Raw genomic sequence first — 15,456 nt, 5'->3', positions numbered from 1 at the left:
TAAAAATGCTGACAATTTGAGGAATGTTTTGCAGGGGAGATCAACTACAATCAGTTGTGACAAGGGAGGAGAAGGGGAAGGGAATAAACAAGGATATTGACAAAAGTTACTCCTACATCGAGCTCAATTATTCTCTGAGTCCTACAAGGACTTACAATTATAACTCTGCAACAAATCCTCAGGGTTAAACTCCGTCTATTATGAGCACACACGAATGTTTAATCAGGTTTTAAATATAATGGAATCTATTTAGAAAAGGATTTCACTCCCACGGAATTAAATGATAATTGCGAAGGGGGGAATCATTCTTCAGATTACATATATGACATTAAAAACCTGTAAGCGGAGGCTCAAGCGCGCCCGCTACAAATGAGGTAGAATAACTGAGAATTCATAACAACTACATAACATAAATTCTAAAGGCGATTTGTCGACCACTTATAATATTTTTATGGAAAATAAACGTATTTTGTCAATTTTAATAGTCAAACATATACTTATATAAAAAGATCAGGCCTGCAAAATTCACAAATTATAGTTTTTATGAAATTATTTAATTCCAATATCAACCCTATCAAAGGCCTCTTTTTTTATATGCATATGTCGACTCTACTAAAACAATGTTGTTTTTTTAAATATAAAAATGGTTTACACAGGGTCTTATGAACTTATATTATGTCATTGTTGTAATTTGTTAGTTCTCCTCTGCGATTTGTAGCGGGCGTGCTTGAGTTTTCTCTTACAGGTTTCAAGTATTATAGGGATTACCAATTCCAAAAAAAACTGGCCAGGTAAAACATTCTCAGAATTTACAACACCAAATAATATATATATTTTATGAAATTTAAAAAAAAATTGTTTTATAAACTTCAAATAACATAACAAGATATATGTATGAAAAATCTGTCTAAATGATAAGTCCATCTTTTATTTATCAAAAATTGAAAACTGACAGTTGATGAAAAAAAGAGAAAATATATTTAGAAAATGACTGATATTTCAGTTAAACAACTGTGTTGCCACCCATAAAGGACACACACAAACTCTATCATGTATATACCTATTATTTGATTCAATGTTCTCTTATAATTTCCGACCATTTCAACATGAAATGTTCAGATCCTGTTCTCTACTTACTACAAATTAAAAAAAGAATAACTATCATTTTTATTTGCCTTTCTTTACATTTCAAACACTAATATTTCACTCATGCATTTCAGTCTTGAATTAACCAAAAGAAGTTTTATTTTCACTTGCTATAAATAATTTAAGCAAATATCTGAATTTTAGAAAAAAAATTAATGAACATGTAAAAAATTACTCAGAGGTTGTAAATTCACAAAATGTGTCACAATTCAAAATTAGGTGTACTCATCTCATACAAATGTAGCCAATATAACACTAATAGGTGATTAATACAGTAAAGTTCTGGAGCACAACTCCTAGAAACTTTATAGAAAGTTGAAATATGTCAATTTACCAGTGTGTCTGAGTTTTCAAGACATATGAGCTATTTCGTTTGGTACGTATATAAGTACCCATAAAAAAGGAAAATAGTCGAAGATACTTCACAAATAGCCGGTAAAAATGGGCACTTGCCATTAAATGTGGATCTGAATACTTTTTTTAAGTTTTACCCCCCCGACGTGTAATTACGTTTTTAGAGGTAATTTGCAGATATTTTTTAAATTGAAGTTCTCAGTACGAGTCCACAGGTACAAGTATTAATGGGAACCATCCATAGCACTAACAAACATGGTTTTAAAGAGAGCATTTCTCACTGGAAGAGGCGCTTTTTTCCTCACTTCTCAATACATAACTAATTATTGAAAAGAGTATATGGCGAATATGAAATCGGCCTCTCAACCATGTCAAAACAATATTATAAGTTATAACTAAGGTTGCGACTTTTGATAAGGGGAGTGAGCCTGCAGTAACTATCTTGTTCCTTTGTTTCATTTTATGAGTTAATTGTTATTCATAATAAATAATAAACAATACTCATAGAACGGATCTAAGTACCTACTTGTACCGACTGTTATTTTTCTTCCTTTCCTTAAACTCAACTGTATCTTAAAATTTCCTCCAGCCCTCATGATAATCCTTCTTAGCTCCTCCTATAAATTTGTGAGATGAATAAAATTGTATATTATTTCAAAGTGATGTTTTCAAATTAGGGATGAAATTTTTGTAGCTAGGTATCAACATAGGAACCATATACATGGGCTAACATTCGGTATGCAAGGTATAAAGCTATTTCTTTTTTTATTATTATTGAGCAAATGTTATTTATAAAAAAATGGAAATCTAAAATCGGCAATTCCACGTACAAAATAATATCAAAAATCAATGTCCAATAAAAAGTTGATGACTTTCCTATGAATATATGTTTAAGATTAGACTAAATATCCATTCGACTTGGGTGGATTTAGACAGGAAGGAAGAGGCTCTAAAGGTGGTAAAGGAGAAGCTAACTCTGTGACCATTCTCTCAAGGTCCTCATTAGGCTTTGGGGAATTAGAAAGATGTCCGTTACCGACTCCTCCTACTTGAACGGTTAGAAGTTCATTATTGACAAGTTTTTGTTGAAGACGTCTTTCCAGTGAGGGATAAGGATTATTCAGACCGGTTTGATTCATATGATCTGGAGTAGGAGTGGCAGGATAGGAGCAGGAATATGTTTTGGTTTCAGACACATACTCCTTCATGGGTGAGGCACTCTCTGTACTATTGCAACTACTCGATGACGAGGAGCCTTCAATGTAGTTAAATTTGGAATTTAATTCAAATTTTGAAGCAAGTTTTTCGGGATAAGCCTTTACGCATTCCTGCAATTGAATTTGTCTCTGGATTTCAGCTTGTCTTTTGAGTTCGTTATGTTTTATTATTTCAATTTGCCTTTGGATCTCGAGCTGTTGCTCACGGATTTCAAGCTGAGCATGCATTTCAGACTCCTTTTGGAGTTCAAATTGAAGTCTCTGCATCTCAAACTGTCGCTTCAACTCCAATTGTTCTTCCAAATTCCTCTTTTGAGATTCAATGGATCGCTCAATTTCAATTTGCTTCTTATGTAGCTCAATTTGCTCTTTGAGCTCTAAAGCCTTTTGAAGTTCCATTTTTTTAAGAATTTCTAGTTGTTGAAGTTGTTGTTCCTTTGTTGTTCCGAGGATTGGAGTTGATGGAGGAGTGGAAGGGACAGGATTAGGTGCAACAGCCACTGTTGGTTTTTTTCCATTTGTCATTGCTACTGCGTTTACGTTATTGTCACCAGTTTTTTTGGCTGGTGGAGGTTTGTTAGAAGCAGGAGAATTTGTTTTTTGAGGAGCATTGGGTTGATATAGTTTTGGCATACTGGGCTTGAGGTTATTTGACTTATACATCTGTTGGAGGGTGGGTGAGGCTGATAGACATCTTAGAGAAGTTCCTCCTGATTGAATTTGTTCTGAGCTGTTAGTAGTGATTGAAGAGTTAATTCCATTTGTCATCAACATATTTGAAGGTTCCTTACTATCTATGATGCTGGATCCGGTTCCTTCATCGGAGGACGTCATGAAGAAATTTCTTAGGGAGTTGCGTCGTTTTGAATCGATGGCGGCGGGGCTTTGTTTTTGCTCAATAGGTTGTTGCTTCTTAACGGAGGAAACAGTTTCTCTTTTCTTACTTTCCATATCTTTCTTATACTCCGACCGCTGATGATAGGAATATGATTTTTTCTTTGCCTCCTCATGTAAATAGTTTAAAGGTGGAGCATCCGGAGACTGGGAGTATTGCTGAGGTAAATACTGGAGCGGAACACTTTTGAGTTTGGTTTTGGAGAAGTGAGCAACGAGGTTGCGAACGCTGTGCTTTTCATAATCAATATCCTCATTCACAAGACTGTTATTTTCTCCCGCAATTCCACCAAAAATACCATCTAAAGCCTTTTTCATTGACATTGGAGCATGTCCATTTTGATCAACATGGTTATTCTCTGAAAAAATTTAATTAAAATATGTTCATTTAAGTCAAATAATAGAATTTCATAAAAACCACAATTTGATATTAAAATGTAGTGAAAAAAAAAGGTTGTAGGTACATTGAAAATTGTGGATTAAAATAACATTAATTGATTAATATGTTATTATAAGTGATTTAAAACATAACTTATAAATGCATCATACCAGATCTGAAAGGATTACTTCCTTGGCTTTCCAAATGCCCTGTTGCCTCCTGTGATTGAGAAGATTCCTTTTTCACCTGATATTGTTGTTCCTCATATTGATGGCTTTCAGATTGATTGGTATGTAGAACATTTGAGTTGATATTATTAATTTCTTGCTGTTTTTGAATTATTTGGGATTCAGCAAGTTGTTTTTCTTCCCTTTGTCGCCTTTCCTCTTCGAAACGACGCTTTTTGTCTTCTTTTTGTCTAAAGAGTTCTTGGCGTTTTTGCTCTTCGATACGACGATTCTCTTCCTCCTGTTGTTGAAGAATCTCCTGACGGTTTTCTTCTTCTAAGCGATATTTCTCTTCTTCATGCTGTCTCAAGATTTCATGTTGTCTTTGCTCCTCTTCGAGACGACGCTTCTTTTCTTCATGTTGTTTCAAGAGTTCATGTTGTCTTTGCTCCTCTTCGAGACGACGCTTCTGTTCTTCCTGTTGTCTCAAGAATTCTTGGTGTCTTTCATCTTCTAAACGACGGGTTTCTTCTTCCTGTTGTCTTAAGAGTTCCTGTTGTCTTTGCTCCTTTTCGAGACGACGCTTCTCTTCCTCTTGTTGTCTCAGGAGATTTTGGTGTCTTTGCTCTTCTTCGAGACGACGCTTCTCTTCCTCTTGTTGTCTCAGGAGATTTTGGTGTCTTTGCTCTTCTTCGAGACGACACTTCTCTTCCTCTTGTTGTCTTAGGAGATTTTGGCGTCTTTGCTCCTCTTCGAGACGATTCTTCTCTTCTTTCTGTTGTATGAGAAGCTCTTGGCGTCTTTCCTCTTCATGACGACTCTTCTCTTCTTCCTGTTGTCTTAGAAGTTCTTGACATCTTTGTTCCTCTTCAAGACGACGCTTATCTTCTTCTTGTCGTCTCAGGAGTTCTTGACGTCTTTCCTCTTCAAGACGACGCTTATCTTCTTCTTCTTGTCTCAGAAGATCTTGACGTCTTTTCTCTTCGAGAGCATGTTTCTCTTCTTCTTGTCGCCTAATGAGTTCTTGGTTTCTTTGCTCCTCTTCGAGACGACGCATCTGTTGTTCCTGTTGTCGAAGAATCTCTTGACGTTTTTCTTCTTCGAGACGGTGTTCCTGTTGTCTCAAAAGTTCTTGGCATTTCTTCTCCTCTTCTTTCTTTATTTTTTCCAGTTCCAAGTGATTAGACTGTATATTTTGGCCATTAACCATTTTTTGTTGCTGACTCAATGCATTTTGTTCTTGTATTTGTCTTTGCATACACATAAGGTTGTGTTCTTGACGAATTTTTTCTTTTTTAATAAGAGATTCAAATGATTTTTTTTCAACATATTGAACTTTACATTCATAGTCCATCATGCGTTGTTCCCTTTCTTGATTCGCGAGCCAAGCTTCATACTCTCTCCTTTTTTCTTCTTCAAGTGAAAAGTTATTGCCAATTGAGGTAGATATGTGACGAGATGATGAGGATACCACTAGGTTGTTAATATAAATATGGAATCATAAAATGCAATAGTTAGTTTGTTACACTAGTTTATACTTTTTTTAAAGAAGAAAAATCACTTTCCTAGTAATTAACATGCTAAAGTATTTGAATCATTTACTGTTAGTCTATTAAAACATGGATTTAATTACAGTATGCGAATGGAGTGAGAGTGTAAGTCATATCTTATTAATAATGATACACAATTAATTAAATTCCAAGGTTATTCATAATTATTTGTTGTTTTAAAAAAGCTGTCTGAATTTTTCTTCATGTTAATAATCTTATTTTTTTCATTTTGCATGTAGGCACTCACAAACATTGTAAGAGCCAGAGAAAATTCTTGGCCATGAAAAAAAAGTAGCTTAAGAATTAAATTGTATCGCTAATTGAAAAAAGATTTTCTTAAGAAAGATGTGTGAATATAGATTTACTTACCTGAGTTTGAGCTACTCTGAGTGGAAGTGAATGAAGATTTTTCTATGGATGAGAGACAATTACTCTTATTAAAGGAATTTTGATCCATCCTTTCTTGTCCATAAGGAGCGTTGTTTTGTTGAAGGGGCATAATTTTGGCACTCTGAATATCCTTTTGTTGTTGCTCAAAACGATTTTGCTCCTGGAGAAGAAGTTTTTGTTTATTTTCTTCTTCATGTTGCTTTCTGAAGATTTCTTGTCTCATGAATTCTTCTTCTTTTTGACGTCTGAGTTGCTCTTCTTGTTGGCATTTCTGTTCTTCTTGGCGTCGACATTGTTCTTGCTGCTGTTGGCGTTTCTCTTCCTCCTGACGTCGTATTTGCTCTTGATGTTCACGCTGCTTCATTTCTATATCTTGTTGCTGGCGTCGTAATTGTTCTTCCTGTTGATGTTGCTTCATTTCCATTTCTTGCTCCTGTTGCTGAAATATTAGTTGTTCCTCTTGTTGCCTTCTCTTAAGTTCTTCTTCCTGAGCTCTTTGGTTTTGTTCTTCCTGAAGACGCCAACGTTCCTTTTTTTGAAATTCAATTTGTTTTTGCTGTTTAAGCTGCTCCTCAAGGATCTTATTTCTTTCAACTTCTACAGTACGACGACATTCCTCGTCTTGAGTAAATTGACTACTTGATTGAGTAACATCCATAGAAGAGCTCACAGATTTTGAGAACTTGGAAGAACCTAATAAAACATCAAATTAATCATATTCTAAATACATAGCATTCTCATCTCCTAAGCATATATATATATATATATTGTCAAGTGTATTTATGAATAGTGGATTTGTTTTGCAATTTATGAATCGGAGGGTAGCAGTTAAATCCCAGGAGTAGAAAATATAAATTGTTAAATAAAATGAATATCCTCCTGGTGCCATACTTTTCCACTTGTGCAGTATATATACATTGGAACTTGCTCATCCGAATAGATGAGAGCCTCGATTTTGTATTGTATGATACATAATAAGAACTTACTAGGAAGAGTGTTTGACTTAACAGAGAAGGAAGACCAAGGGCGAGGAGCTTTAGGAGCCCAGACATCAATTCCATGAGTATTATGGATACTCAGATCCATTGTCGGAGTAAATGGGCGGCTTCGGAGATTGCATTGCTTGACTCCTTTTGGTAGTTGTAGATTACTACTATTGCTGTTATTAGTGTTACTGGAACGAGAAACAGAACTGTATAGAGAAGTATCTTAAGACTAAAACTAGGACACTTTTTCGTGTCCGGTAGAAGTATGTACTTTTATGCATATTTATAGATTTGAACTCTCAATCAAAAAAAGAGGGAGAAATATTTTCAAAGTATACATTAGAAAGTCGCAGGGAGTGAAATATCTTGTTCTTCATTTTTCTTTTTTCATTTATTTGAACAGGAAAAAATCATTCTGCAACTTTTAATTTGATTTAACTAATACATTTACATATAGATTAGATGTGAAAATCTATGGAATCCGGGTGAGCGTAAAAACATGAATTAGAGTTTGCCACAAAAAGTATGATAGCTCTGAGCGAAGACTAATCTATTAAAATAAATCACTTTTGTGTTGTTCCTTGCTCGTTATCCCGTCCGTATGTTCAAAATAAGAAGGAGCAGTTAATTTACACTTTATCCCAAAGATATGCTCGATGGATTCCAGCACTTTTTACATCTCTAGTCGATATTAAAATGTCACTCTATACAACTTTTTATATTTGCAGGTATATTAATTGCATTTTTTCTTACTTTGCTACGGCCATGTTGATGAAATCAATTATATTTTCTTATTATTAGAATATGAACGGGATGAATTCTTCTTAAAGTTAGTAACTAATTCGCCCGAGTTCCACAAAAGGATACACTTCCGTCAAATAATCCGTTCAACTTATATTCTGTATTGTTTTTTTGAATGGAAAGTTGGCTACCTATAAATACAAAAAGATAGAAATAAAGAATAGAAATTGAGGAGAAATCGAAACTTTTGCACATTTTTCCAATAAAATAGAATGCAAAAAAAGTAGCTATTAATTACTATTATTATTGTACACATATTTGCAAGCGTCTATGAGGATATTGATTCACAAAAAAAAGACACACAAACGCTATCAAACTTATTTTAATAATTATTATTTTAAAGAGAAACACAACTTTACATGGAATTGAGTCGACTCAAAGTGGTTAAAGGAACATTGGACAGTGTCCAATGTTCAAGTGTTCCTTTCCTCTTCTTCTTATATCTCTATCCGAAATGTATTGTAATATACATATACACTATTTGTTGTCCTCCCTGCATACTTTCTTTTGAGGGTTTTGATTTTGACCCTGTGTCAAATGCAATCGATGTATGTATTAGTAGGTTAGCACAATACATCCTGACGTCATGCAAGTGAGTTGACTCTCCATAATATGTGTATGTACTTTGTACAATATCCCTTGGATTAAGTTATGAATGAAATTTATTACTTCATCAAAGACAGGAAAATGAATAATTTAAGTCTACTTCTCAGATAATCAATACTAATACTTTTTTTATGAGGATATGAATAGAGATGTTAATCAAACAAAGATTATTCAAATTGTTAGAAAAATGCATTTATTAATTTTTTTCATATGATTTTTTAAATTTCTCTATTTGAAATATCCCCACAAATCAAACATCATACATTTAAAAAAACCAAACTTTATCATATGCATAAATATACTTGACAACTATAGCATCTAATTTTTTTATCATATATATATATATATGTTGTACAAGATGCTATTAGTATAAGCAAATTTTACTATTCCCAAACAAAAGTGATATCAATAATTTTAAATGATGGGTGGACGCTACTTTGGATAAGGACTATTTTAATAAAAATTACTAAAATATATGTATTCTATGACACATTATATAGTTCAATTGTCCACAGTAATTTTATCATAACCATGTAATTTTAATAGATCAAAATGAAATTTAATATGTTTTAATAAAAACGACCAATATGAAATTAAATAATGTATTTTAAAATGAAGTAATTGAAACTTGTACAATTTGCTTATACAAATTGCAACTTGTACAGACATCGTAACTTGTACAAAACATATATAAAAAATAAATATATTTACATCAGTACTAACCTTTGGACTTAGCCTCAAAAATAGCCGAAAATAATTGAAGCTATCAACGCCGGTACTTGACAATATATATTTATGATCTTTCTTAATTGATTTTATTCGATCCGTAGAATATTTGAAAAAATCAAATTTAAAAAAACAATTGGAAAACAAATTAATTTGATATACCTTTTTCTATAAATAAAAGAGAAAAGTCTCTAATAAAAGGTCATTACCCCCCTGGTCTACCTTTAAATTGAAAATGGCTTGATAATAGTTTGACAAAGCAAGAAAATTGGCCATTTTCGATTTTTTAATTGTTTCACATCTCTAGTTATGAGTCTTACATAATTACTAATGATGGAGCGAATAAAAAAACTTTTATTATTTTGCAGCTGTTTTTTAGAGTAAATTTACAGTCTTTAACCCATTTAAGCACATTACACAACGGAAATTAATTAATAAGCCCTTCCCCATAACACATGAGATACGTGTATTTTTTTCATTGCAGACGATATAATTTAGGCATTCTTATATATAGTTACATTTACAATGATTTTCTGAGGTTTTTTTTTTTTTTACACATCCCTACATGAGGATGATAACTATTTTATTTTAATGCAATTTCTTTGCTCTCTCCACTTAATTACTGTCCTTTTGGCTCGTTGTGAGCTGTTAAATAAATTTTAACTCATTTTTTCCCTCTAATATTGATACTAATTAATAAAACGAAAAAATCTGCAACTATTAGAACAACTTAAGCTCTATTCAAGCTGCCACTTTGGAGTTTAGTCGGAATACACAAAGTATGACAGAAAAACCCTTATATATTGTACGTATATATTAATATATCAAAGTTTGTCTGTATTAAAAGAGTCACAGGGTACACTGTATATATTGCTCCGGGATACATAGCATAAACATATTTTCATCTAAGAAATAACAATATAGTAGTATTTAAGAAATGTTGCAGGCGTATGCATGTATACAAATAACACTGTTTCTGCTTGTTTTTGTTATTGCTCCCTTATAGGTGGTTATGTATATCCTTATATCATAATTCATATGCCTTTTTAGTATATGTTAAGATTGGAAGGAAATATAACCGCTGGTGAGTCGAAAAGAATTAACCCTCAATTAAGTTTTCTGAGTAGTATCGTGTTTTTGTTAGTGAACACTCTAAAGACCAAAGTACTTATCAGTCATCCAATCAAATTAAATATTTTTTCACAAATTCTTATATTATTCTTTCATTCTGGAGGACAGAATACATATGAATCGAAATAAGTATTGAGTAGTTACGTTTGAGTGTGATTATGAAAAATGAAGAGTAACATTGATAATTTCTTGGGAGGAGTTATTTTCTATATTATTAGAGCTAAAATTATCTTTTATCCGACGCCTAATCACATTGGACAATGCCGGGTACAACTACTAGTTATATAATAATTCAGTGCCGTAATCACCGATTTTGTATTATTGGGGAGTATCATTGCTTGATAATGGATGACTCAACATTAATAAAACTGATAAATATTACTTCTCTGAAAAGTATAGAGAGACAGGCTCGCCAGGCTCCTCGTAATCACGACCATTGTTTTCCCAATATTTTCACCACTGCGTTTTCAAATATATTTCGACACGTAAAATATACTTAGTCAAATTTTTTATTTATTACTAACGGCAGTGCCCGTCACTACCAGGAGTTATTAGGCACCTGAGAACATACATCTTTTGCTTTTATAATATAGAAGATTACTCCCACAACAAATTTTTGGTGTTACTATCCGTTTTTTTAGAGCAAATGTAGCTAATCACTCAATACATAGACATTATCTCCTCAAGATTTCAAAATATAATTTGATGAGCCAGAGAGTGCTTAGATCATTGCTAAATCTTATCTAAAGTTATATTTATTTTTTTTAAATTTTATATATAGTCCTTGCCTGTTTAAATATGAGTTGAATTGGACACATGCGTGATTAAATTCATTTTATAAAGTGGTCCCTGTATATTATACTCGACTTTGTTTCTATATACTGTTTGGTATATGAAAAAACATTAGGGAGCACTGTATACATTTAATCCTATGACTGGTTTCAGACATTCATGTAGACATCCAGATAGACTTTGCTTTATTATTAAGATTATTTAATCGTTTACGGGTATTTTGACGATAAACTGCGGAGCACAAGGGCAATATTTAATGTCATAAAGTGAAATACTTAATTAAGGAATAATTATTCATTTTTTGTTTAGTTATATAGTAAAAAGATATTCTTTAACAATATTAGGTTCAGGTATTTTAGATAAATGTATAATCTTTTTACGTAAAAAAATTGTGTAGATAAAGGCAAGAAAGGATCTTAGTTATTTATTAGGCTAGCATTTTGGTTATCATTTTTGTTGAACATACAAAAAAAGTTAGGCCAGGATGAGCCACATAGAAAAATTCGACCTACACCGATTTTATACATGAATTCTTGATAACATCATGTATAATGTAGGTTTCCAAATTAGGAACATCCGTAGAATGACATCATACGAAGCATAAGGTTTTTCATAAATCATATTTGTACAACGTGCTAACTTGGCTAAGTCGTAGCACGTCTTGTCTGTCACAAACTCCATATTTAGGTCATTTTAGGATTTACAGCAAAAAATAGCATTTGTTAAATTATCATTTTGTGAATCTTTGTAATTGACAAAATTAATTAAAATATACATTTTATGATGAAAAGTAAATTAATATACTATCTTACATTTTGTAATTGTGAAATATATTGTTCCCAGCTTTCATCATTTAGGGAGGGCTTATCCCCAAAAGTTATCTACACCGACATATAATTACTTATAAAAATAGATTTATTTTATAAATAGGTATTAAAAAAGTTTTGCAGAGCTTCAAGAGCTTTTTTTTTTCTAAAAAAAGGCAAAATGATGTGTAAAGTTATAATTTTGTGTAAGTCGTAACCACAAAAAGAGAAAGATGGAAGATTTATCTCTCTCAAAAAAGCCTTTTATTTACCTCAGAGCCCCAAAAATTATTGTAGCCTATTTTCTATATCCCCTTGGTAAATTTCAGACTGATCTGTTTGAACATTTTGGATTCTATGTCTGATAAGGCCAAAAACAGACTTATAAGGTATATAAGATGTAGTTATTAACTATTTTGATGAAAATTACTAATTAATATTTAATAAAGTATTATGTGGCACATTAAATAGTTCAAATGCCTACAATTATAGTTTTGGCAAATATACAATAAATAAGTAATTTTAATCCACTAAAATGAAATGATAGCATCACTTAATAGTTGGTAATTAAAGACGGATATTGTAATTAAAATAGACGTTAGTAGACGAAAAAATTGTAACTTGTACAGATACCAAAGTTATACACATCCTTTATAGCCGTTTTATAAAAATTGACTCATAGAGTGGTATCGTAGAAATTGATCCACGATTAGAAAAAGACTAACTTTTGGTCAACCGTCTAAGCAACGTAAGTATTGGTCCAAATCAATCCATGAAGATCACTTCAGATTCAACCCCGAAATAAATTGTTCTCGTACCAACATTTATCATTATTATAGGTTTTTTAAATGCTTTCAGTAAATGAATAAGCTATATATACGATCATATAATGGATTAGGATCTAATTAAAGTTTCCAATATTTCAAAATAAATCAATGTAAAATGAGTATTTTTAAATATAGTTCCTGATAAAATAATAATACTTTTCTCATTTTAACAAAATTGAATTTCCATGTTTGCTTTCCAGAAAGGAAAGCATTGTATTAACTCAATTAATCAAGTTTGTAAAAACAATCAATCATAAGAAGGTCCCTTACATATCCATGATACATATTAAATATAGAGAACTAATAACCGTTCCAACAATGTATGATCTATAATTATTAGTGGATCATAATTCATGAACAATGAATTAATTATGAAATATAAATCAAAAAGTTATGTTTGATAGGTTTTGTGATGTATTCTTTTTCTTAAATGTTCTGTTCTTTACCATTATTACATACATATTTTCTAATTTTTTTATTTTCAACATAGTGTGAACATAAATATATATTGGATTTTGAAACAAATTCCAAAATTTCTTGAGCTATTCGTTATAAACATATATTTCAATGAACGTTCATAAAAATCAATGAATAAATTTATGGTGTCAAAATCATAGAAATAAAATAATATTATGAATATTTTTATCGGAATAGAAAGCATATTCATTTAAATATATGTATGTTTCTGTAAGGCATAATATAGCTATTTATATAATATTATGTTGTGTACAAGTTGAAACCTGTATGATCAAATTGTATACAAGTTCCAATCAAAAATGAGATCTGAACATTTACTGTTAATTTTTGATCATACAAAAGTGGAATATTCCTTTGATGGTCGATATATTAAAGAGTTGATTTTCAACTTTGATTATGAAAATTGCTATCTGACAAGTATTTATGGCACATTAAATACTACAAGACCTATTACCTGTATATAAATAAAGTGATTTCAATAGATAAAATGAAATGGTAGAATCTATAAATAGTTGGTAATTCAATAAGAAATTATAACATGTACAATCTGTTTAAACAAATTACAACTCGTACCTAATTTTAACTTGTATATTCTAAAATATATGTACTGGGATATATTGATTATAATTAATAATTATGTTACTCCCTACTAAGGCAAAAGATAGCACATTGATAAATATATAGATGTATACTTATTAAATTAATTATTTTTTCAAAACACTTGCATTTTATGATAATTTTGTACTTTTTACAAGAAAGTACCTATAGATATAAGAATTTAAGTTTGAGTGTTTGGATTATTTTGAGCTAAATCGGCCCAAAAAAAGCCTTATTAGTGTTTCTTACAAATGTAACACCGTTTTTTAGTGTTTTAATAGATGATTGTGGGGTTAAATCAATTAGATATTGAGTTTTTTTAAAGTCCTAAATTATGAATATATTGTATAAAAATATAATTGATACATTCATATTCGACAACTATTCAACATGTGTTTGTTGAATTTAAAAGTTCCAAAGACATGAAAATATCAGATCCACTTACGTATGGTTTCTTTGCCAAAACATGATCCAGTACAAAGAGAGGAAAAAATGGAGCGTGTAGGGATGATAGAAGGAACGAAAATCCGAATGGGCAAATTAAAGATTAATTGGGAAACAAATAAACATAATATTTATTAAATAATTTTGAATCTCTTCTTAACTTTTCTTCTTCTTGATTCTTCCCTTATCTTTCAAACAGAAGAAAAAGTTTAAAAAAATATAAGCTTTTTCCAAAATAGTCTAATTTTATAACAGACTCAAAACTCAAGTACGCCTAGGTAGAAAGCAGTTGGGTAAGCAGGGCTGGAGAAAACTCCTTGAATCTTTAAATATTTGCTAAGGCGGGCAGGGAAAGCTAGCTAGTTATATGTTGGATAGGTAGGTAGGTGATGTTGTTGGAGAATACAAACTACAGAAAAGCACTCTTTAAAATGAGAATAAGAAAACAATATTCTAACTAATGTGACATCTAACCTCTTTGAAAACATTAAAATAAATTTGAAAAATGATATTTTTGGCTTTGACAAAAATGTATTCTACTTTATTAGTATATAAAAATAGGGATTCAAAAATGTATATTCAAGATTAAATATAGGATGTAAATTGATGGAAATGATTTTTTTTTTTTTTTGATAATTTAATCTCATTATCAAATTAAATAAATAAAATTATAATGGCAAATTGCCAAAATGAGGCAGTGAAAATAATATAGACTATACATACTTAGGGTAAAGGAAGGGAATATCTTTTGAATTATTTATGTACAATATAGGTATTTTAAACTGATATTTATGTATGCTAGTCGAGTTTATAACAGGGATTCTCCAAAAAATGTTCTACATACACTTATTTAAAGAGTATTTACGAAGGAAGCTAATAATATAGGTATAACCTTGATTTTAGGACGTTTTGATATTATATATTGAAAATAATATTTAACGTGTCAAAATTAGGGTGTGATTCATATTATTTGACATTCGTGACATAATGAATATATAAATATTCGTTTATTGCGTATAAGGTTATGTTTCTTTTTTTAAATAATGACCGAATAAATTATAATACATCTCATTGTATTTTATGTGCATGGCAATCGACATTAAAAAATGCAAATTATGCTGAAAATGAGTATAATGAATCGGCAAGATATTGAGTGATGGATCAAG

At 31.1% G+C, this 15,456-nt stretch overlaps 1 protein-coding gene across 5 annotated transcripts; it reads right to left on the bottom strand.

The window, feature by feature from the left end:
• Positions 1–2,248: 2,248 nt before the first annotated feature.
• LOC121122068 (uncharacterized) lies at positions 2,249–14,714 on the bottom strand. 5 transcript variants are annotated; one of them, XM_071894013.1, is made up of 7 exons: positions 14,292–14,714; positions 7,837–8,015; positions 7,084–7,271; positions 6,077–6,790; positions 4,161–5,630; positions 3,509–3,970; positions 2,249–3,447 (listed from the first exon to the last, which is right to left on the bottom strand). In XM_071894013.1, the coding sequence occupies exons 2-7, from the start codon at positions 7,848–7,850 to the stop codon at positions 3,413–3,415; spliced, it is 2,883 nt and encodes a 960-aa protein (XP_071750114.1). In that variant the 5' UTR covers positions 7,851–8,015; positions 14,292–14,714; the 3' UTR covers positions 2,249–3,412. The 5 variants fall into 5 exon arrangements, with proteins under 5 accessions (XP_071750114.1, XP_071750115.1, XP_040573006.1 ...); XM_071894014.1 differs by lacking the exon at positions 14,292–14,714 and adding an exon at positions 8,244–8,358; XM_040717072.2 differs by having other exon boundaries at positions 2,249–3,970.
• Between the last annotated feature and the right edge of the window lie 742 nt (positions 14,715–15,456).

This window comes from Lepeophtheirus salmonis, unplaced genomic scaffold (assembly GCF_016086655.4).
Source record: "Lepeophtheirus salmonis unplaced genomic scaffold, UVic_Lsal_1.4 unplaced_contig_95_pilon___fragment_2___debris, whole genome shotgun sequence".
NCBI lineage: Eukaryota > Metazoa > Arthropoda > Copepoda > Siphonostomatoida > Caligidae > Lepeophtheirus > Lepeophtheirus salmonis.
This window is presented reverse-complemented; position numbering and strand designations above follow the sequence as displayed.